The 23,520-nt window shown below is 40.6% G+C and overlaps 1 protein-coding gene and 1 pseudogene across 1 annotated transcript; both read right to left on the reverse strand.

Moving 5' to 3' along the window:
* Nucleotides 1–258: 258 nt before the first annotated feature.
* On the reverse strand, nucleotides 259–5,780 carry HTR1B (5-hydroxytryptamine receptor 1B). Its single transcript, XM_006729775.3, has one exon. The coding sequence runs from the start codon at nucleotides 4,485–4,487 to the stop codon at nucleotides 3,318–3,320; it is 1,170 nt and encodes a 389-aa protein (XP_006729838.1). The 5' UTR covers nucleotides 4,488–5,780; the 3' UTR covers nucleotides 259–3,317.
* Nucleotides 5,781–13,677: 7,897 nt separating this feature from the next.
* Nucleotides 13,678–13,740, reverse strand: LOC115939700 (U4 spliceosomal RNA; annotated as a pseudogene).
* Nucleotides 13,741–23,520: the final 9,780 nt, after the last annotated feature.

Here is a 23,520-nt window from a genome sequence, read left to right on the forward strand (position 1 = left end):
GTTCCCTCTGAAAATAGGGATCTGGAAAACTCTTGTGATGGTGCATCCGACTTACCTTCTTTGCAGCATGTGAGAGCATGATCTGCCTCATTCCTTTTAAATTCTTCCTACAAACGAAATCCCCCAAATTGTGGCAGTACTTGGGGCAGTCCACCACAGCCGCGTTTCTCCTCAATTATTCTCTTGCAGGTTCAAAGTCCTAAATGCAGCCCAGAATCCAAAGAACCAATCTTTCCCATCTAATAGAATCACCACCCATTCTTTTTTGAACACGAAAAGGACTTTATTTCATTAGTTTCCTAAATGTCATTTCCAATTACACATCTGTTGAAAGGTGGAACACCAAAGGCAATTTTCAGTCACAGGACTCCATCAAATACACATAATCTGAGATTTTACTGCTTGAGTGAATTATAGTCCTCTCAGGGTTCCTGGTTAAAGAAGATAAAACTAAGATAATAGAGAGGAAAAGTGAAGAATATTACTCTGTAGGAAATTTGTTGAACTCCATAACCATTCATTCATGGGTGCTTTGTCCGTTTTTAAAAAGGAAACTCTAAAATTCCTAGAAACACAAGACAATATTGGTATCTTTTGAATGAGTATACATTCGTATATTTGTGTGAAATTTTGTGCAATTAAACAGTATGGCAAATGTTAGTTGTTACCACAGCCAATGAAAATATATTTTCATTTCTATGTAAGTTACACATTTCCATCTCCCATTTTATGTTCTGCGAAAAAGCCATATGTCTAGTTTATGAAACAAACTATGCTAGAGGCAGCAGTAACTGACAAGGAACTTAACAGTCTTAACTACATACCCCTGGGATGAGTACACTTTGCATTATCATGTGCAATGCTGGATGATGATTCAAGATCTCTTGTAACTACAAGGGTTTGCAAGCTTCTACTTCACACAATATGCCTCAAATTCAGTCAGTTCAGCCAAATAATAAAGCAAAACCATTAAGTGGGTAATCTACAAATGGCAAGCAACCCATGTGACTAAGTTGACCATGTTTTGTTAATATGAGGACACAATCATTGTACGTGCCCTATAAAGAAGTCATTTTTCAGCGGCTATTTATTTCAATTAATTTCACCCCCCCCCCAAGCTCCTAGAAGTTCGCTTAATTGTTTCTTAGGCCCAAAGAAAACACAGCTGCACAGACAAAAGACAAACATATTGGTAACATAGAAGCAAATACCGTGCTGGATGCACATTCCTATCAGTACTAAGCTAGATTTCTCCATAGGAGAAATGTCACAAAACAAACAAACAAAAACCCTTGGGAAATCACAGAAATATAGGGATTGTCCAATGCCTAAAATTTTATTTTACCCCAGCGACAGGTGTAAATGTTGATCAAAATCCCCCTTTTTATGTTGTTTATGTGTGAACTTTTGAATAGTCTATTTTCAAGAGTCATTAGCCCAAGTGAAGGTCTGCACAGTAGGAAATCAGCAGCTACTTCAGCTCAAGACACCTACTGTCCAACAGTCTGCACTGGGGAGCTTCAAGCAGGGAGGGAATCCATTTTACAAAGACAACCTGCTCCTGCAGACAAAAGCTATCAAACAGCAGAAAGCTCTCTGAAGAATGCAGTGTGGAATCTTCTTTGGCCTATTAAATGCTCCACATACAGATTTTTTTTTTTTTTCCTGTGCAGATGATCCTTCAGGGCTACTCTTTTTTATTTAGATAATGTATTTTTCATCTTTTGTTGTGTTCATCTTTCCGTGTTGGAGAGTCCTCAGAGTGAGTTTGAGATAACAACTAAGTATTACTGAAATTTGAAAAGACAGATAAATATAAAGTATTACTGATATTATATTCATTGAGGTATCAGGTCAGTGACGAATTTCCCAGGTTCAAAAGCTTGTCAGTTCCCTGATGGCCTAGTAGGTCAGGTTTGGTTCCATGAGTTACAGGGAAAACAGGCTCAATTTTAGCTTCTCTAAGCTTTTATAAAGTCCTTGCATGTCATTTTCTAATAATCTTTGTTCCCACCCAACCTTCAATAGCAAGGGAAAATAAACAAGTTTTTTTTTTCTTTAATAGAGTTTTTTGGGTTCTTACTGCACTTTGAAGATTTTTGGAAAAAGGAGCTGGTTCTCTTGGTTACTTTATATGTTAGCACACAAAGGAATTACAGATGGGAAGGAGTGTAAATGACTATCAGAAAAAAGTCTCATGCATTTAAGATTTTTTACAAGTCAAAATATACATCCTCCTATTGCCCCCATTCCTTAATTATAGAAGAACCATTTCTATTTTATCAGTCTCCTTTACATCTCCCGGAATTGGAGAAAGAATAAGGATAATTTCCTTGCTAAGGAATAGTATATACTCATCAGTTTAATCGACTGCATTAATAAGAAATACAGCAGCAGCTTGGGCTGAGTCACCCATCATATCCTTCATTTATGAGGATTTAAATGTGTAAAATAACGTACATGAAATTAGGAGGAAAAATAAAGCAATCTGCAGACTTTGGCACTAGCACACATAATGTTTTGTTTGAGTTGTTAGAATGTGGTTTGACAATCACTAAATAGGAATTAAAAAAATTACAAATCTGCAGAAAATAAACAGTCATAGGTGTTGGTTCTCAGTTTAATGCTCCCCATCTCCCATTCCCACCCACCCACCCCATATAGTTTCAACTATAATAAAAATAGAGATCTCAACATCAGAATTTTGCTGTTAACTCTTCAAGGTTTCTCTGCATCATCCAAGCCACACATAAGGTTTGAAGCATCAAGTCCACAAGTTTCTCCAACCAAGTTTAAATAAACAAAAACTGGAGACTGAAGGATGCCAAAGTAACTCTTCTTAAATGAAGCTGTAACACAAAGTTCTCCCCAAAACAAAGGGTATTATGTGTCTAGTTCAAGTACTGCCAGGCTGTATGTAGATCTGTCTCAGACAGGCTTCAGACAACTACAAGTACCACTGGTTCTAGAGGGCATGATCCATGATACCAAAGCAGGGCAGGGATCCCCCTTCCACCACTGATTTTTAAAAAGTTACAACCCTCCCTTGTGATTGGCTGCCGCAAGGTCAGTGCTGGACCTGGGGTTTGAGGGGAGGAAGTGAGCCTCTTAGCAGGAAAGCTCTATCTTTAGTTTGAACAGTTCTCTCAGAGCTCTCTCTCAGGGCTGTCCTGGCTTCTCAGCATCCATTGCCCTTGTCCAGAAGACAGAGCTTCAATCAGACCCAGTAACAGTGAAAGAAGAGTCGACCTACCTGTGGAACCAGACCCAACATGGTCCCCAAAGGCCGCTCAGGCTACCCCATTGCAACTGACAAGTCAACCTGTGCACTTAAAGCGTATCAGTTTATGGAATGCTTGTTTGAAGTCCTCATTGGACATGGTATAGATGATGGGGTTGATAAGGGAGTTGAGATAGCCCAGCCACGTGAAGAAGTCAAAGATGGCCTGGTGGAACCAGCAAGCATTCTTGCAAATAGGCATCACCAGGGAGATGATGAAGAAGGGCAGCCAACACACAATAAAGGCTCCCAAAATGATCCCCAGGGTCTTAGTGGCTTTGCGCTCCCTAGCGGCCATGAGTTTCTTCTTCTCTAGCAGGGCGTCGGAGACTCGCACTTTGACTTGGTTCACGTACACAGGGGACCCGGATTCGCTGGGCACATCGGGAGCCCGCGAGTTAACGGAGGTGACCGAGGACGTGGACCCGGGGGAGTCGGTTATCAGCTGGGCTCGGGTCAGGCGCTTGCCGGTCCTGTTGGGCGTCTGTTTCAAAATCCGGGAGCGGGCTTCCACATAGATGCGGCCGTAGAGGGCGATGAGGAGCAGGGTGGGGAAGTAGAAAGCGCCCACCGTGGAGTAAACCGTATAGAGGATGTGGTCGGTGTTCACCACGCAGTCCGACACCTCCTCCTCGGCTTTGGCTTGACGCCAGAAGAAGGGCGGCAGCGAGATGGAGATGGAGAAGACCCACACCAGCGCGATCATGACCGCGGCCCTCTTGGGAGTCCTTTTAGCTGAGTACTCCACGGCGTCCGTGATGGCCCAGTAGCGGTCCAGGGCGATGACACAGAGGTGCAGGATGGAAGCAGTGCAACAGGTGATGTCCGACGACAGCCAGAAGTCGCAGACCACCTGGCCCAGCGTCCAGCGGCCGGTGACCGTGTACATGGTGCTGATGGGCATCACCAGGATGGATACGAGCAGGTCGGTGACCGCCAGGGAGGCGATCAGGTAGTTGGCTGGGGTATGCAGCTTCCGGGTCCGGTACACAGAGGCGATCACAAAAGCATTGGAGAGCGTGGTGGCCAAAGTGATGAGTGCCAGCAGCATGACTAGTAGTACTTTCCAGGGCAGGGCGATGGATTCCTGGTAAATGTAGCCCTCGGCGCTGCTGTTGTGGGGAGCAGAGGAGAGATTGGCTTGAGAAACCCCGGTCTGGGAGCCCGCGGGCAGCGGCGGGGCGCACTGAGTGCCGGTGTCTTCCATGTCTCTCCTCGCCGGCACGGCTCTGGAGCGCAGCTCTTGGGCATGGAGCAAACGAGGGAAAGGGCGGAAGGACCGCGGAGACCACAGTCTTGTCTCCCGGTTGCTAGTCAGTTCCGTAGGCTCCTCAATTATTCCTCCACCCAGATTCCCTGCTAAAACTAGAGGTCAAGGGCGCGGCAGCCTAGGCAGGCGAGCGCGTCCTCTGCACTTCCAGTGCGCCAGGCGCTGCCACCGCGTCCCTGCCTGCTCCTCTCCACGCCCCGTCGTAGCCCTGGGTTGCTAAGGACTGGCCCACCGAGCCCCGCTCCACTCCGAATCCCACCTAGGCGTCTAGTGCCGGAGGGCGATGTACTGTTTGAGGAGGGGGCATCAGCCAGGTAGGGTCTCTTACCCCAACTGCTCGGGGCTGAGTCTCCTAACCCGGGCGCTTCTTGATCTGCAGAATCGGCCCGCAGGAGTTTCCTAGCTGTCGAGACCAAAGCTTGCAGGCCGGCCAGGAGTCCTGGTCGTGTATTCCCGCCCCCCTCCCCAGACTGGGGCAGTTTCCTGCGGAGGCTTCGGCCGCCAGAGCTGGGTGGGGTGAAGTCTGGGAGCCGCGCTGCGCCGCGCCTCGCGCCGGAGCTCTGCCCTCCCTTCTTTTCACGCGCTGGCCACTCCGGCGAGCTGCCCCGCGGAGACGGGGCCGCAAGAGGGGGGATTCGGGTGTTGGGGCTGCGGCTGCTCGCAACGCGCCGCCACCGCCGCCGCCACCTCGGTCCCAGAGGCACCGCTTGGAGCCATGCTGCTGGGCGCACGGGTCCGGGGGACCTGGCGCGGCACGCGGGTAAGGGGCAGGTGTCTTGGGGAGCCGGAAGAACGCTGCGTGCGCCAGCCCGGGAGGAGCGAGTGAGAGGCAGAGCAGATGGGCTCCTTTTATAGAGTCCAGGTCCGGTCTGCCGGAGCTGTGCAACTCATGCGGCTCAGCAAGTGCGGACGCCCGCTCCCCATCACCTTCCCCTTTTCTCTCTCCCTCCCTCTTTCCTCCCGCCCGGTTCCCTCCCCGGCCAAGGAAGCTTCCCGCCGGGTCCTACCGCCCTCTCTCCTCAGAACCTATCCCCTGGCCCTTCTCCCAGTCCTGACACCCAGACGCCGCAGTTCTGGCCAGGATTGGGGATGAGGGCGTCCTGTCCTTGCCTCTGTCCTCTTCGGAGCTGGCGGCGCGGCCCTCCAGTTAGGTCCACGCCCTCGGCCGCGGGCACAGGCACACTCCCCGCGTTCCTTCTGGGGCTTCTACTTACCACCCTCACCCCAGCAGACCAGTGCTAGGCGGAGCCAGCCCCAGGCTCTGACCTCTCCACTCAGGAATTTTATCCAGCCCTGCGGACCACACCCAAGTTAGAAGGGGTCAACGGTAATAATCGCCTTAGAAGGAAATGGCCAATAGTGCATTTTAAACTTCGGGCTTCAAGTCATACTTAACTCTTGGTACAGTACGAACTAATTTTTCACATCTGGTTTTAGGAGTCTGTGTTTTCCGTTCAATGCCTCCCCTTTAACTGTGGGCCAACAGGGGAGATAAAAAGCTATCTACAAAAGCCTACTGTATGTGAAACTAAACCTTCCATTCCACCCTCCCTCTCCAGCTGCTCAGCAGTTCAGTGCTGGTGTAAAACAGTTCACAGTAAGCACCTTCCGTCCCACAGCCTAACTGGAAAGGAGGTCAACAACATCAAGAAAGAAAAAGAAAGAAAGAAAGAAAGAAAAGAAAGAAAGAAATAAAGAAAGAAAGAAAGAAAGAAAGCAGGAAGGAAGAAAGAAAAAGGAAGGAAGGAAGGAAGGAAGAAAGAAAGAAAGAAAGAAAGAAAGAAAGAAAGAAAGAAAGAAAGAAAGAAAGAGAAAGAAAGAAAGAAAGAGAAATGGGCTTTGGGACCATCACCACTACTGTGTCTTCTCTGGCATCAACAAATACAGCAGGCTATCAGCCCTATGCAGCACCCAGTTCCCCTGACCTCTGAGCAGATCCCTGGAGCTCACTTCCTCCTCCAACCTTAAGAGAAACAAATGTAGGGAAGAAGTACAAGTCGGAGAAAGTTTAAAGAAAAGCACCAGGAAAGGGCAATGTACTTTCAGCCCCCAGAGCTAAGTGATCCCAGCTAGGAGTTTCTAAGCACCTAGCTCAACGTTTGGCAGGTATAATGCAGTCAATGAACCCTACATCATAAGTGAATTTATCAGGTTAAGTGTAAGTATATTTTAAAGAGAATTATTCAGTCTAGGGCCTGAGATTATCTCACCCATCCATTTAGTTTAGAAGAATAATTAAGATCCTTTGAGAGACAAGCTTTTTACCCAAGGTGACATAAACCTAACCCAAGTTTTCTTATTTTCTTCCCCCCTAAACCAGGCCAGCAGGCAAAAATAGAGTGCTTACTCTGTGCTGGGAATTCTAGACATCAGGAGTATAATGGGGTATACCCAGACCCAGTTTTCAAGCAGCTTACATTCTAGAAGAGGCAGACAGACAATGACCACATAACCAAGTAAATAATTAGCATACATTCTGATAGTATTAAATCTTATGCAGAAAATAGCCCATTCCTGCATTGAGAGTGAGAGCACTCCTTCAGGTGGCAGCTCTCCAAAAACATCCTCTGGAAGTGGTTTGGGTTGCTGCAGCCATGCTGGGGATAAAAGCAAAACCTTCTCTTTCCTCTCCTCCTGTCCTTAGTGCCCAGCATTGATCCTGCTAACCTTAAGCCTCATTTGCACCACATGTTAAGGGTCCTGCCCATCCTCCCATCCCACCCACCCACATCAGGCGCCTAAATAGACTTCATTTTTTTTTTCCCCCAAACCGCAGCACTCTCTTAGAAATCACAGTAGAGGAAAGCAAGGCAGGCGAGCCGAAACCACTAGGTGGGGGCGTTGGTCAGGATGGAGGAAAAGTGTGTGTGATTGCGGGTGTGGAGTGTGCCAGGAAAACTATTTTCCTGCTATCTGAGGGGAGCGGGGCAAGATGAGGAGAATTGTTGAAAGGATGTGAAGCGGAGGAAGGCAGAGAGGGAGCTTACCAAGCTGCAGGCAGCCTTTTCCTTTCTACATTTCGTCTCCAGGGGCGTGCAAAGGAGAAAACCACTTGCTTCTTCTAGGGTTTGGATTTAGCGATGTAGGGAACCTGTGGCTTTCTCCAGTCTCTGTCTTAAACTCCTTCGTGGAGTCCTGAAACCTGGGTGGAAACAGCCACCTTTGCACGGAGTTTGATTTTTTTTTTTCTAGCTTTTGGTTAATTAAGAATTGCATGAACACACCAAGCGGTCATACAGAGGGGATTTAGGCAAGGGTTTAGTGGAGAACCACGTTTCATTAACTTGGCTCCCTCATATCATTCCTTTAGCCCTTTAAAACATATAAAATATAGATGTTTGCACATGGTTGCATGTGTATGAAACACACAGGAGAGCAGGGAACCTTTAAAGTCACCTCTTCTTGGATCTCCCCTACCGAGGAGGGGCCCTTGGGCTCGATGCGCGCGCCCGCTCCGCAGTCCCCAGCGGCGCTGGGAGAAAACTCCCTTCAAGTTAGCGGGAAACTCAGCCCACACAGACTCAGCAAGAGGGCAAGAAGGAAACGAGTTGGAAAAGATTGAAATGGGGTGGTAGAGTGCAGCAAAGGTTATTAGGGTTGAAAGAAGCTCTTACTTCGCCACCCGGCAGTACGACTGCAAAAATTAGTGTGCTCCACGCGGGTGGACCTTAAGCAGAAGCTGAGATTGAGAAAAACGCTGTAACCGCAGTGAAGCCTGTGATCTGACACGAAGTCTGACATGGGGGTGAGCTGTGGAGGGACCAGAGAAAAATCGCCTCTCAAAGAGACTTTGCCTAAGCTTTTAGAAAGTTTTGGAATTGCTGATGCAGCGAAATGCGAGGCACAGGCTTGGAAATTTGCAGCGTGGCGCTGGCTGGAGGAAATGTTGTGAAGAGCAGCTCCTTCCACCTCCAGGAAACCACAACAGATACCCCCTAGAACTTACTGCGACTCAACTCTGTCTTGGCTGGAAGCCCGCCAGCCAGCCAGTGTCCGGGCACGTGGGTCATGCTTGCAGCATCCCGAGAGTCTTCTCTGCATTTCCCAGAAAATGACTCTTAAGAGAGCTCCAGGCACAGGAGCAAAGAAAGTAGTTGTAAGTTAATCTTTGCTTTGCTCCAATTAAAAAAAAAAAAAAAAAAAAAACAGGACACTCAAGCTCTCCTTTGCTCCTATGATAGAGGAAAAATGCAATCTCACACTCTCCATCCCCACCAATTGAAAAATCCACAACCAGTCCTTAACCAGAAAATGTGGGGACCTGGCAAGCTACTTTTTGCAAGTCCTGCTCCCTCAATCTATGGCCACTGTTTTTGTTTTTTAAACTGCCACCCAGGAAAGGGACAGTGAGTGACCATGAACTCTATATACAACATTCTCATGTGTGGTGGTAGCCCGTTTTTTGGTTCGTCTTATATTTCCTCCAGTAATATTCCTTAAAAGTATATTGGTAGTGATGAAAGTATGAGTCGTACTTATGTCTTGTTTCATGGAACTATGGAAATGTTCAGATGAATGAACATATAGATACACACAGGCATATACATCCAGTTTTCGCAAATACCTTCTGGGGATTACCAAACCCTCTGAGGCTCAGCTCCTTCTACGTAATCATTGACCCCACTTTCGGCCTTTGACTTGCTATCTGTGTCAGGGTACTAACGTGCTGTATGCTTAATAAGGGATTTCTAATGCCAAATAATAAAACTAGGTGCTTTAGTTCCTAAATTCTAGGCTGGCATAAATTAATCCTTGAGAACTAGTAACTCTGCTACCTATTTACGTATGGATACAAATACTGTGTATCTATATTTAAGGAAGAATGCCACAAAAAATAGAGCAAGCGTTCATAAGTTAGACACTTCCTAATTCCTGTCTCTGTAATAACCGCCACTTTGCTACTTTGAACAGATATCTGCAACTCAAAGTTACTGCTGATTCAAAACCAGCCCAGTTCCAACTAGTAGAAGAGCTAGCTCCCAACTTAATTCTCAATCACATATTTCCTGGCTAAAGATCTAGGTCCTGGAAGAAAATTTCTAACATAATGCTTAAAGTAATATAAGAAGAGATTGCATGGGGGGAGGAGGCATTGAATTTTTCTTTTTGGACCAACAGTGGGATTTGGCAGTCATAAATCTTTGCATGGAAAACAATGCCAATGAATCCACTAAACTTAGAAACATTAATTTGGCAGATCATTAGGCAGCTCTGTTAAGGGTGAAGTCTCTCCTGAAAAATCGAATAAAAGCATTCAACAATGAGGCTGTCCACTGGCCAAAGGAAAGAAGCAATAGGAATTGGGTTTTGCCTTCTTTTCAAAGTAGGAAAAATTACATTATTCTGTGTGATTAGTTCCAGTGTTGCAAACAAACAAACAAGAAGCAAAACAAGCCAAGCCGGTTTATTGTCTCTTCACCTGTAACTAAGGAATAATAATCATTAGCCTTTCTTGAGCATCATGAGCTAAGCCTTGTGCTACAGGTTCCACATATGTTCTCTCATTTAATTAATCAAAGTATTAGGAATTGTCATTATCGTACTCATTTCCTGGATGAAGTTGAAGCTTAGAGAATGTAAGTAAATTTGCTAATGTCAGACAGCTGATAAGTGATAAAATTGGTTTTCAAATCCAAGTCTCTCTAATTTCTTTTTTTTTTAAGATTTTATTTATTTATTTGAGACAGAGAGAATGAGAGAGAGAGAGAGAGCACATGAGAGGGGGGAGGGTCAGAGGGAGAAGCAGACTCCCTGCCGAGCAGGGAGCCCGATGCGGGACTCGATCCAGGGACTCGATCCAGGGACTCGATCCAGGGACTCGATCCAGGGACTCCAGGATCATGACCTGAGCTGAAGGCAATCGCTTAACCAACTGAGCCACCCAGGCGCCCCAAGTCTCTCTAATTTCAAGGTCCAAGTCTTTACCAGTAGTCTACGCTAAGCCAGCCGTGCAGCTCAGCATTGGTTTCCCTTTTAATCCTGCCTGTGATTTTATCTCATCTCATCTATGAGGTGGAACCACTGTTCCTAGCTATTTAAGTCTCCAGAATAATTTTCTGTTAGGTGACTTCAAATTTTTTCTGGGGGTGGTGATGGTTCTAAAAATCAGGTGGAAGATTGTGCACCATGATTATGTTTAGCCAGCTAATCATCACTTCCAAAGTACAGCTGATAGGTGAGCACATACTGTGTATTCTGAAGTCCACAAGCCCAAATAGAAACTAGGCTAAGCCCTTCCTCAAGAAGTTTCTTGACGTTCTTTCCTGGTCCCATTCATTACCTTCAGGGTATGGTTATTTTTCCTATCTCATCTACCTTTTTTCTTTTCCTTCTCCTTCCCTGTCCCCTCATCCTTACTTCTTCCACAGCCTGTCACACACACACACACACACACACACACACACACACACTAAATAAAAAAAGAAAACAAAAAATTAAAGCTTTTTAAAATTGTATGAATGGGATGTGTTAAATACAGTGACAGTTTCTGTGCTCCATTTTTAACCATATTAAATATAGGTTAGAAAAATAACCTAAAAAATTTAACTGCTTTTTTCCCCCCATGTGTTGAACATATTGATTTTTTTCCCCTAAGAGTTAGTAATTCACCAAAGAAAAAGAGGCCTATTCCTGGTGAGAAAATTACTCAAATTTTATCAACCAGAAATCAGGAAGTTCATCTACTAAGAACCTGCCAAAACCAGGAATATAAGCAAAAATAAATTTAAATTCCAATGTATTAAAACTTTTGTACTTTATGCATAAAAAAAGCTCCTCCTAGCCTCATTCGGATCTTACTTCTTCTTACTTAAATATACTTCTAACATGTTTGGCTATGTGATTTCCAAGGTCCCTGAAGATTAGAAGCATCACATTAGAAATGGATCAGAAACTATGTCAGGTAAGCATCTAAATGGAGTAAGATGCCACAGCTTATCATCGTTGTTGCAAAATAGGAAAATTTAGGTTAAACTTTAAGAAATAAAAACCTAAAATAATGTTAATAACAATATCACTATTTGTGTTAACACATTTAGTAGTTTAGAGTATTAATTCAGACTTGTATTGCAAGTGATGGAAAACCAATTTAATCATACCTAAACCAAAGGAAGGAATTTGTCTCAGGGAGAGAGGGGTCCCTCAAAATGAAAAGAAGAATTGAACCACCAAGTTTGGGGCACTGAAGGAATGCAGCTGAGCCCTGTGAACAATCAGCATCCTGGATCATTAGCCGGACTCTCGGTTGCTGTCTAGATATTGGCTTCTTTCATCTGTTTCACAGTAGACAGGCTTTCTCCACATTGTGGAAAATGTTTTTCACCATTAATACCTTTTGAGGTTGACTTCCTCAGCTTCAGGAATATTGCAGAAACTAATCTGAATCTGTTCCGAGTTCAGAAATTCTGACAAATGGGTTCTGCTTCTGAGAAAAATGTAAGGAGACCGTGACAGGTCAACATTCTGAAAGTAACAACTGGAAAAGTTGCAAACTTTTAAAAGTTTGAAAAATTGTGGAAGCAAGAAGAATTAGACAAACTAAAATTCCAGGAAAGGATAAGTATTTCCTGTATAAGCTAATGATTGCTGCCTATTTTGTTTCCTTGAGACATTTGCTGATTCTGGGCAAAGGTTGTAGATTAGACTTGGTCCAGGCAGAGGAATTCTGATGGGAAAAGAGAAACAAGCAGAGATTTTGATAGTCATTGGGGTCAGTGTGGCAGTTTGGAATCTAGGAGAACCCCAAAAGCATGACCAGTTTTCATTGTGAACATTTGCTGTGGGTTGCAGCAAAATAGGAGACCAAGGGTGTGGATAGGAAAATTCTAACAGGCAAACTGAAATTCCCCACAATTGCGAGTGCTTAAGTCCATCTAGAGAAAAGAGCTCTGCATTAAACATGACTGGTCTTCCTTGAGGCGATAGATACCTTCCAGGCTTTCAATCAAAGGGCCGGGAGAGCAAGACCCAAAGAACAGGATGAATCACAGATAGACTGAATCTAATTGCAAAGCAGCCTTGTCTCAACTCAGTGTCTGACTGGTTGACATAGACAGTTCTTCATGCATTCTGCCTAACTTAGGAAAGGGTGAATACTCTTTGGACAAAACAATATCATTTAGAACCTTGAAAGTCCATTTATATACAATATCTGATTACAATTTTTTGGATGATCCATGCATAATGGCAATAAAAATTTGACCAATAATAATAACTGAAAAAAGCTAGACCATAGAAGTAAATCTATATGCAATGCAGATAGTAGAACTTTAAAATAAGGGGCAAAATAAAGGAGAAAAGGGGCAAAATAGATTAAAATATAAAGAATTTCAACAGTGAAGAGGACTCTTTAAAAACAGTCAAATGGGCACTCTAGAAATAAACATCCAATATTTGATATTAAGTATTCACTGCATGGGTTTAATGCCACACTCAAAACAGTAACCTCATAAAGTTAAAAAAAAAAAGTGTCTAAACTGAAGCACAGAGAAAAGAAAAGTACAAAGCAAAGAACAGGAATGTAGAAGTCTGAGACTGGGTCATATAACCTAAAATGCACACACAGAAACAGGAACAAGAGAATGGGAAGCAAAAAGTATTTGAAGAGATAATTTCCAAAAATACATTTGTTGGGTGACTACATCCAAAAAAGACACCTCAGATGATTAAAAGAAGCTCAGAGAATTGTGGCCAGGATAGATACAAAGAAAGCCACAGCTAAGCAAATAATGGCCAAACTGCTGAAAACCAAGGACAAAGAAAAAATTCATAAAGCTGCCAGAGAAAAAGACACATTACCTTCAAAGAAGCACAGTAAGGCTGTGGTTAACTTGTTGTCAGAAATTATAAAAGTCAGGATATTGTAATGACACCTTTAATAGCTGAAAAGTTTTTTAAAAAAAAAACTGTCAACCTAGAATTACATACTTAGAATTAATATCCTCCAAAAATGGAGGTGAAACACAAAAGTTTTCAGCGGAATGAAAGGTGGAAGAGTTGGTTGACAGTCGAACGGGACTGTAGGAGGTAAGAAAGGAAGTTCTTCAGGCTGAATGAAAATGATACCAAATGGAAGCACAAACTGAAAGGAGGAATGAAGAACGTGGGAGAGTCTAAGTATATAAGGAAATATTAGCAATAATCGTGCCTCGGATAAGCCTCATTGGCTACGATACTGCCACTGTGCAAAGCTATATAAGGAAATATAAAAGCCACATAAATACAATGCAGAATCCAGGATTGCATTGAAAAACAGAGGAAAGGACATTAGTGGAAAAAAATGGCATTCTACTCATGTTAATTTCTCAATTTTAATAAATGTTTCATGGTTATGTTAAGTATTAACATAAGGGGAAGCTGGGTAAGGGGATATAAGAATGCTACATTCTATTTTTAAAATTTTTCTATAATTCTGAAATTATTTAAATTATTTTTTAAGTTTTTAACCTATATCTCATAGGGCTAAAGGATTTAGGATGATGGATCAGGGGTAAACTTCAGACTTCCTCATAACTATGTTTTATATAGTTATGGTCCTTGAACCATGTGAAGGTATGAACAGTTCAGAAATAATTAAAAATGAATACAAATGAAGAGGTTTTCTTAAATGTATTCTTTAGCTGCTCTCCAAATTTTGCTCAAAGATATTCTTGTGGCATATGATACAATAATATGCACTTATTAGAAGGAAGATTTTATATATATAAAATCAATAAAGTAACATCAGGTGAAAGGATTTATGTAGAGCTGGTGACAGAAAGTATACAAGCCTTGGGTTCTTATATTGAAACACCAAAATGAAGTTTCTATTGCTACTGTTTGTGAAGTACAGAAGTACATTGCCTTTTATGCCAACAATAGTTTAGAGATAATATAAATGCTTTGCCTTAATTAGACTCTCCTAACAAATGTTCAGTGAATGAGTCAGTGTTGTCATTCTCTGCTTCTCCTTTACAGACCTCAGATAGCCTCTTCCAATAGAAAGGAAAAAGGGATGGAGTATGTTACTTTTGTTTTGGGTTTTTTTTTAGTATGGTTTTATGGCAGCCTTTCCCTAGGCTAAAATACATTTTGAGTACATGAACCAATGAAATGGAGAAAATTAATTGGAGGGACCTGATGACCATAACAATCTTCCTATGTTTATTTCCTAAGATTATATTTCCATGTTCAGCTGAGAATTCAATTGTGAGCACAGGGTTTTGGGTCTGCAGATTTGCAGTTAGTTAATTGTACTGAATATTGAAATATTTCCTCTTACTTGTGTGTGCCATTGCATGCTAATTGCACTCTACTATGTGACTGAAGTTCAGATTTTAAAATTTGGCCATATTTGCTAGTGAGGTTTTGCTGTTAACAGGGACACTAAGGTGGTTGTGTGCTTGGTATCTCTTCTGTGATCACAGGGAGCTGCTCTATCTCTCTGCCATTCATCAGGCACTGATATCTTTATAGTACATTTTTTGTTGTTATTCTGACCATCTTAATTTACATGAGTTTAAAATCCATTTGCCTCCAAAAAAATGAACTAAGACACATTTTCCTGTCTTATGCAATTACTCCATGTGCTTAGCGAAAACTGTAATCACAAGAAAGGCTAAGTCACATTTTCTTCAATGCCAGGGTACTTTATGGCCATGATTTGCTCTGTGAATTTGTCAATGCCCAAATCTACGTCTGCTCTCCTCAAGTTCCACTATAAAGCTGGGTTCTGTCAGCTCTTTATAAAACTCTAACTTCCTTCTGTAGATTTATAGACTGATTTCTGACACAGAGCTATGGAAACAGCAAATGCTTCTTTTTGATCAGTACTTCTTACACTGTAAAGATTATTTGACTGGATCATTCGCTCTGATTTTTCTTTTATTTTTTTTAAAAGACATTTATTTATTTATTTATTTATTTATTTATTTATTTATTTATGAGAGAGAGCAGGGGGAAGGGCAGAGAGAGAGAGACAGACTCTCAAGCTGACTCTGCGCTGATCATGGAACCAAACACTGGCCTGGATCCCAGGACCCTGAGATCATGACCTGAGCTGAAGTCAAGAGTCAGACACAACCGAATGAGCCACCCAGGTTCCCCTGATATACTCTTTTTCTTAATCTTGAATGAAAAGTTCTAGATTAAAGTGATGATTTCTCTGATTGGAAAATTTTACTTTCCTGCCAAATTTGTGCTCCATACTCAACTTACAATTCTTATTAGACTACATTTCATCATGTCTTTTTCTCTTTGTGTCCTTGGTGAAAAGGCATTTTTTTCTAGATGTTTTGCTTGGTGCTTTTGTTATTGTTGTTGTTGTATTTGCCTTTGTGTGAGAACATGTTTGTTGAATTCTTTGTTTCACTAAATAAGGACTGAAAGATTAAGAATTCCTGAGTACTTTGACGGACACCTGGGTGGCTCAGTCATTAGGCATCTGCCTTTGGCTCAGGTCATGATGCCAGGGTCCTGGGATCAAGTCCCGCATCGGGCTCCTTGCTCAGCAGGAAGCCTGCTTCTCCCTCTGCCTGCCACTCCCCCTGCTTGTGCTTGCTCTCTCTCTCTCTCAAACAAATAAAAGCTTTAAAAAAAAAAAAAGAATTCCTGAGTACTTTGAATCTCATATGCAAATTTGGTTATCTTTTGGAAGTGATATTTTATTAAGCTTTTATTAATATCAAGCTGTTGGGTTTACAACAGACCTAAATGAAATGAAATTTAAATATTTAAATATTCATTTTAATGGAGCTTCTGGAGCCCTGGTGCCACATGTCCACGTGAGGGCTGAGGAATGTCCTGTGGCCAGAACTTCCCTACACAGCTATAACATTCTCACAGCACACTTTTTGGGAAGTTCTGGTTATGTATTCTCATCTATTAATTTTCAAGCATCAGTGGATGTTAGACATTTCCATGTTCCCTGTTAAAAATGCTGGTTCATTCGCAAGAAATGGCCTCAACCAATCAGAACAGTCAATCTTGCAGGAGTAGGGCTTGGAAGGCCCACTGCTGCATGGTAGAGCCATCTCAGGAGGCCCTAGAGGAGGGGACTGAGCCACTGTGGTAGGGGGGACCCCACTCAGTGGGCTTAGATGAGAACTAGCATCTAATGTGGAAGTCTATCATATTTCATTCAATCAGAGAAGCCACCATTGGTAAAATGAACCATTATTTTATGTACTACTAAAAAAAAAAAAAATGCTACCAATCAAGTTGTCACAATCCTTTCTCATCATTTAGAATTTTTATGTTATTGCATTGAAAGAGCCCTTTTAGACATATTGAACCACAGATTTTTTTTTATCATATGTCACTTTCATGGGTACATACAAGTAAGTGAAATTAACTTGTGAAGGTGTATTCCTGAAATCTCTTTACATTAAGAATCCCTCTCCTGAATCACTTTCAACATAATTATCAATTTTCATATTGTCCCACACATCATCATCTGTGTCACTCAGAGCATTGGTAATATAACATTTTTTATAAGAGTGATATGTTCCCCAAAGCAATATTTTACCAGCTTTTTCTCAAGATGCATAAAAACAAGTATAACAAGTGATAACCATAATTATATAATATACCAGTAATTATAAAATATACCAGTAATTGTAAAATACAGCCTTATTTCAGAGATGTGCAAATGTAAAACAAATTATCTTTTATCAATATTCAATTTGATAAAATATGATAAATTCAATGTTTGACAGCTCACATGACTACTGTCAGCTTTGCCTGCATATTCATTACAGTTGGCATTTACCTATGCATTTTGTGTGAGGATATCAGAATATTTTTCAAATGTTAATAGTACATATTCTATTCATAAATATTTAAAACCTATAAGTGACATTATGGCTATCTGAAAAGTTTGACAAAGATTATCTGCAAAGACCCAGAATAAATATTACAAAACAAGAGAAGTTAGATCTAGGGGTACCTGACTCACTCAGTGGGTAGAGCATCTTGATCTCAGGGTTGTGAGTTTGAGCCCCACATTGGCTGTAGAGATTGCTTAAAAAATAAAATCTTTTAAAAAAAGAGAGAGGAGTTACATCTAATTTGCACATTAATTTTGTGAGTCTTAATTCTCACATAAGAGTAAATTTGACTCCATAAGAATAAACTGGAAAAAAAAATCCAAATTTAAGGCAATTAAAAAACTAAAACATAAGAAGAAGAGAAATGTTGTTCTAAAAACAAATACAGGGCGCCTGGGTGGCTCAGTTGGTTAAGCGACTGCCTTCGGCTCAGGTCATGATCCTGGAGTCCCGGGATCGAGTCCCACGTCGGGCTCCCTGCTCAGCAGGGAGTGTGCCTCTCTCTCTGACCCTTCCCCCCTCATGCTCTCTATCTCATTCTCTCTCTCAAATAAATAAATAAAATCTTAAAAAAAATAAAAATAAAATAAAAACAAATACAATAGCACAGAAAAGGATTTGTTTTCAAGGAAAGGAAGAAATTGGAGAATTGCTAGATACATTCAAAAGATGTGTAAGGGCATGGAACTAAGGTGAGGAAGGGGTCAATGTAAGGAATGGTTTACTCTGAAGCCAGAGTTCCAAAGAGTTTTGAATGAGGGGAAAATGTAAGGAAGATTTAAAGATTTTGTTTATTTATGAGAGAGAGAGAGCATGAGCATGGAGAGGAGGGGGGGGGCAGAAGGAGAGGGAGAAGCTGGTTCCCAATGTGGGGCTTCCCATGTGGAGCTCAATCCCAGGACTGGAAGATCATGACCTGAACCGAAGGCAAATGCTTAACCAAATGAGCACCCAGGTGCCCCAAGAATGTAAGGAGGATTTAAACTGTTAGTACTCGAGTCTAATTAAGAAATTAAGAAAATCAGTTAAGAAAATAAATTGAGTATCAACACTCAATACTAATTAAGAAAAAACAGTAATGCCAGTATTGAATCAGTGATAAAAAGTACAGAAATTAAGAATATCATAGAATGTAGAGAAAAAGAAGAAAGAGATGAAACAGAGTAGATAAAGATGATAAAGACCTATGGGTATTCTGGAGAAGGACACCAGAAGACACTCAATAGTCAATGATACAAATGTAGAAAATATCAATGCATTCAAGAAAATATAAATGTACTTACTGATAGTGCTTATAAATTCTGGGCCAATTAATGAGAAAAAACATACATATAAATACAGCCTATCATGTTTGTTTTACTTCTAGGATAATTTTTTTTCATCCTGTAAGAACTGATACAGAGAAAAATAAAACCAATTACCTTCAGCAAGGGGAACAGAGCAGCTAGATGTTTCTTTCATCACTATTTCATCACCGGATGATAAATGTCTGCAGAATTTTGAGAGAACAAAGGTTACCATACCAGATTTCTATACCCAGCCAAATTGCTATTCAACATTGTTATGTAAAAGGAAATGAAGACCATCTTAGATAGGCAAGAAATTGTACACCTTAAAAGAATATCAAAGCTATATACAAATGAAAGGTTTAAGAGAATATGTGCCAAGATGTTAACTGTTGATATTCTTTGGGTGAAAGAATTACAGATGATTGTCATTTCTTTATTGTCTGTTTTTTTTATTTGAAACTAAGTATGATTTGTTATTATTTCCAAAAATAAAAAATAAAACATTAAGCACCTTTCACAGTATAGAAATTAGATTACTAGATAGTCCTCATCCTCAGAATTTACATAATATTACATCATAAGTGTATTATTTACAGGGAAAAAATCAGTTCAGATTTGAGTTATTGAAATTTCACTCTCTCTCTCTTAATCCAGGGTAAAATCTGCATGCCAAAACATAACTGAAACTTTATTTAAGTAAAGAACACTTACATATAGATTATGCTGAAGTATCTAATTTGTAAGCTTTTTAAATGTCTAGAGGAAGTTTTCTTATGTGGAAATTATAGCAAGCATATGGATGTAAACTGAGCAGAATTAAGTTTAGTTTATCCCCAAACATGGAAAACATACCAAAATGACAATGTTAGCCCACAGAAGGATATTTTAAACATGTTTTCTCTGGTAGAATATATGCAAAACACTGATTATAACCCGGCTCAAATTTAAATATCTTTAGTAGTGTTTACTGTGCATCTCTGGCTTTCTGGTACTTAAAAACAATCGTATTTAGTAATTGTAGCATATCTTCTATGTGTAGCCTAGAAAATGTGCAGCCTGGAAAATGTTTCCAGAAAAAGTGGAGTAATTTAAACACTACAGAATTTCACCATAATTTCATCTTCATACTGACTGCAAATTTGAAGGAGATATTTTACACCTCAAAATAAAAACTAAAGTTTCTTAGAAATAAAATATCAGCTTATTCCAAATTTCCAATTTTCTGAATACTGCATTTAAAATCATAACAATACTTTATCTGTATTTGAATGTCATAGCTTGCCAAAAATATTTTCAACTGTTTCAGTGTCAAATCTGAAAAAAATTATTTTTATATAAAACCTTTCCCTCCCTGGCACACTTAATATGTTCTTGCCAATTTTACTGTTTTTATAAGGTAGTTTAAACATCAGCAAAACTTTATTATTTTATAGTTGGATATTAATATTTACTAACAAAGCAGAAATTCTAATGCTTTATGGCTTTTTGAGGATGGGTGTCGCGATAATCCACTTTCACACCGTAGATTCAGGGCCAAGCATGGTGCTGGGATCATAGTTGAAAATTCAGTAAATATTTGTGTCATGAATCAACAATAACTATGCTAAAATGGAGCCAGAGGACATAAAATTGATACTTTCTACTCTGAAGACCTTTATGAAGTTGCTTTAAAACTTAATATTTCTCATCTGTCAATACAAAATTCCTTTGACATATAAAATCAATATATTATTCACTTTCTAAATATTCTTTTTACTGTTTCCCCATAGGTCTCAAGTCTTTTCATAATTTGTTGAAATGTATTTGGGCTTATCTAAATATATCATTATGCTAATTCTCCAGTTTAGATCAAAATATCATTACCATGTACTAATATGTATTTATTCTCCTAAAGGGGAGGTAGAATGATGCTAAAAAGAAAAAAAGAGAGAGAGAGAGAAAGAAAATCAAGATATTTGTCTTCTATTTGGCCCTAGGGATATTTAATTTATTAGATAGTATTTGCTGATAGCCCGCATGATAGCCATTCTCCCTTTTTCTTTATTAAGAGTAACCCTGGTTGATGTGTCCAGCTGACAAAGTACATTTCCTTATCTCCTTTGTAGAGAAACAGAGTAATATAAAAGCAGAAATTCTTGGGTGGAGTTTCTGGGAATCCTGTTTTGTGATGAAGATGGGTGGGTTTCCTGACCACATCTTGGGCAGTGAGAGATGCTTTTTTTTTTTTTTTTTAAGATTTTATGTATTGGGGCGCCTGGGTGGCTCAGTCGTTAAGCGTCTGCCTTCGGCTCAGGTCATGATCCCAGGGTCTTGGGATCCAGCCCCGCATCGGGCTCCCTGCTTCGCGGGAAGCCTGCTTCTCCCTCTCCCACTCTGCCAGCTTGTGTTCCCTCTCTCGCTCTGTCTCTCTCTGTCAAAAAATAAACAAAAAATCTTAAAAAAAAATAAGATTTTATGTATTTATTTGACAGAGAGACACAGCGAGAGAGGGAACACGAGCAGGGGGAGTGGGAGAGGGGGCAGTAGGAGAGGGGGAAGTAGGGGGTGGGAGGGGGAGTGGGAGAGGGAAAAGCAGGCTTCCCGCTGAGCTGGGAGCCAGATCCCAGGACCCCCGGATCATGACCTGAGCTGAAGGCAGATGCTTTACTACTGAGCCACCCAGGCACCGGAGCAATGAGAAACACTTGATCATGGAAGCCTAGTGCTAAGGATGCTGAAGCAGAAAGAGCCTAGGTTCCAGATGATTGTGTGAAACTGCCATTTCAGCCCTGAACTGCCTACCTCCAAACTTCTTCAACTTTGATAGGTCACTCCTGTTTCCTGTCTCAACTAGCAGCTAAACACAATTCCTGACTTACCCAAGATATAATCTTGAGCCTTAGTAAGTACAATATGATTATAGTCCAGTCATAAAATGCTTTGGTTATTCAATTTAAATATGTTAGTCATAACGCTAATTCATCTCATAAGCCTTTTCTAAGAGATAACTACTTACAAATTTTCCTTCATTTTCTACATATTTTCTGCACAGTCATTAGGGCCTTAGAATTCGGCAGCATGTATTTTGAAATGTGTATGTTGAACTAAAGTGCTAAATAATTTTTGTTTAGCCACATGTAATAAATCAACAATAATAAGAAAACGGTATAATTAACAATTTTTGTATTCATATGATTAATTCAATCACGTAGCTAAATATGTACTTCAATGTTACCGAGAATTTTCCTCCTTTAATAAAAATGCATATTTGAATATTATGAAGATTTGATTCTCTACAGTTGTGAAAGTAATACACACTGTGTAATTCTTTTACTTTGGAGAAAGTTACAAGATTACCTCAGCAAATTGATAAAACAATTATTTATTAAGGACCCCAACAGAGCAACAGATGTAAAATTGCAGGTCCCAGACAAAGGGAATTCATGATGTTCTCTCCAAATTATATGATAAAAAGTGCATGACAACTGTTCTGATTGTATGTTTTAATTTTGTTAGCTATTATCAATTTTTTCTTTTTTTTTTAAGATTTATCTATTTATTTGAGACAGAGTGTGCAAACAGGGGGAGGGGCAGAGGGAGAGAATCTTTCAAGCAGACTCCATGCTGACTGCAGAGCCCCATGACCCATGAGATCATGAGATCATGACCTGAGCCAAAATCAAGCGTAGGACACTTAACAGAGCCACCCAGGCGCCCCTATTACGAATTTTTTTTCTAAGAGATGTCATTGTCAATTGTCCAGGTACTTTCTACCTGGGGGAAAAAAAAACCTGTGAAAACACAAAATCTACATGAACTAAAATCTTGGAAATGTGTGCTGAAGGCAATTCAACAGCATTATTCATCATCTGGAATCTTACCTTTATCTAGACACTAGTCAAGAATGCTATCAACTGGGATTTTCTTATTAGGACTGAAAAAAACTACAAATACCAAGTTCTTCCTACTTGAATTCAAAACTTTGCCTAGAACTGAATCCATTAAAACATGATAAAGTAGTTTTGAATAAATATTTAAAAATTCTTTATTTTTGAGATCTTACGAAGAATAAGTAACTTTGAAAATGTTGTTAAAAACACAAGAGAATATTTCTTTCTGGCACATCCAGACATCTAATTCAATATATGAAGTTCATCTCATTTTTAAAATATAGTTCAAAATTAACACACACATGTTTTTCAAACTTCCTTTTCTGAAAATATTTTTTTTTAAAGATTTTATTTATTTATTTGACAGAGAGAGACACAGCGAGAGAGAGAGCACAAGCAGGGGGAGTGGGAGAGGGAGAAGCAGGCTCCCTGCAGAGCAGGGAGCCTGATGTGGGACTCGATCCCAGGACCCTGGGATCATGACCTGAGCCGAAGGCAGTCGCTTAACCGACTGAGCCACCAGGCGCCGTGAAAATATTTTTTTCTATTCAAGATGTTAAGGTCAGAATCACCTTTGAAAAATTATCAGTTGGTTATTTCTACAGTAGAAGATCTCTGGTTTGATGTGACATCTGTCCTTTAGGGTGACAGTAATTTTACTCTCCTGAGACAGACACACTCTGTCACTTTGTATTAAAAGAGTTTTCAATTTCAAGTGATCAGGAGGAATGACTTTCAGAAAGAATTAGTAACTCACTTTTTGGCTAAAATACATTGGTTTAACAACACTGTTTATTCTGAACTCTTTTGATTTCCAGTAAATAAATGTGTTACCTGCCATGGGTGGATATAAAATATCTGCTGGTAAACCCTTAAAGTATAAGGCCATCTCGGCATTAAAAAAAAGTTCTCCCTCTAGTGTTAGTTTCTTGACTTTAAGGAGATTCCTGATCAATGATGTCTAGATTCCTATTTGTGCCTCTGTTTCATTTAACAGTGTGCACTGGAA

This window comes from Leptonychotes weddellii, chromosome 8 (genome assembly GCF_054177405.1).
Source record: "Leptonychotes weddellii isolate Sample4059 chromosome 8, ASM5417740v2, whole genome shotgun sequence".
Classification (NCBI taxonomy): domain Eukaryota; kingdom Metazoa; phylum Chordata; class Mammalia; order Carnivora; family Phocidae; genus Leptonychotes; species Leptonychotes weddellii.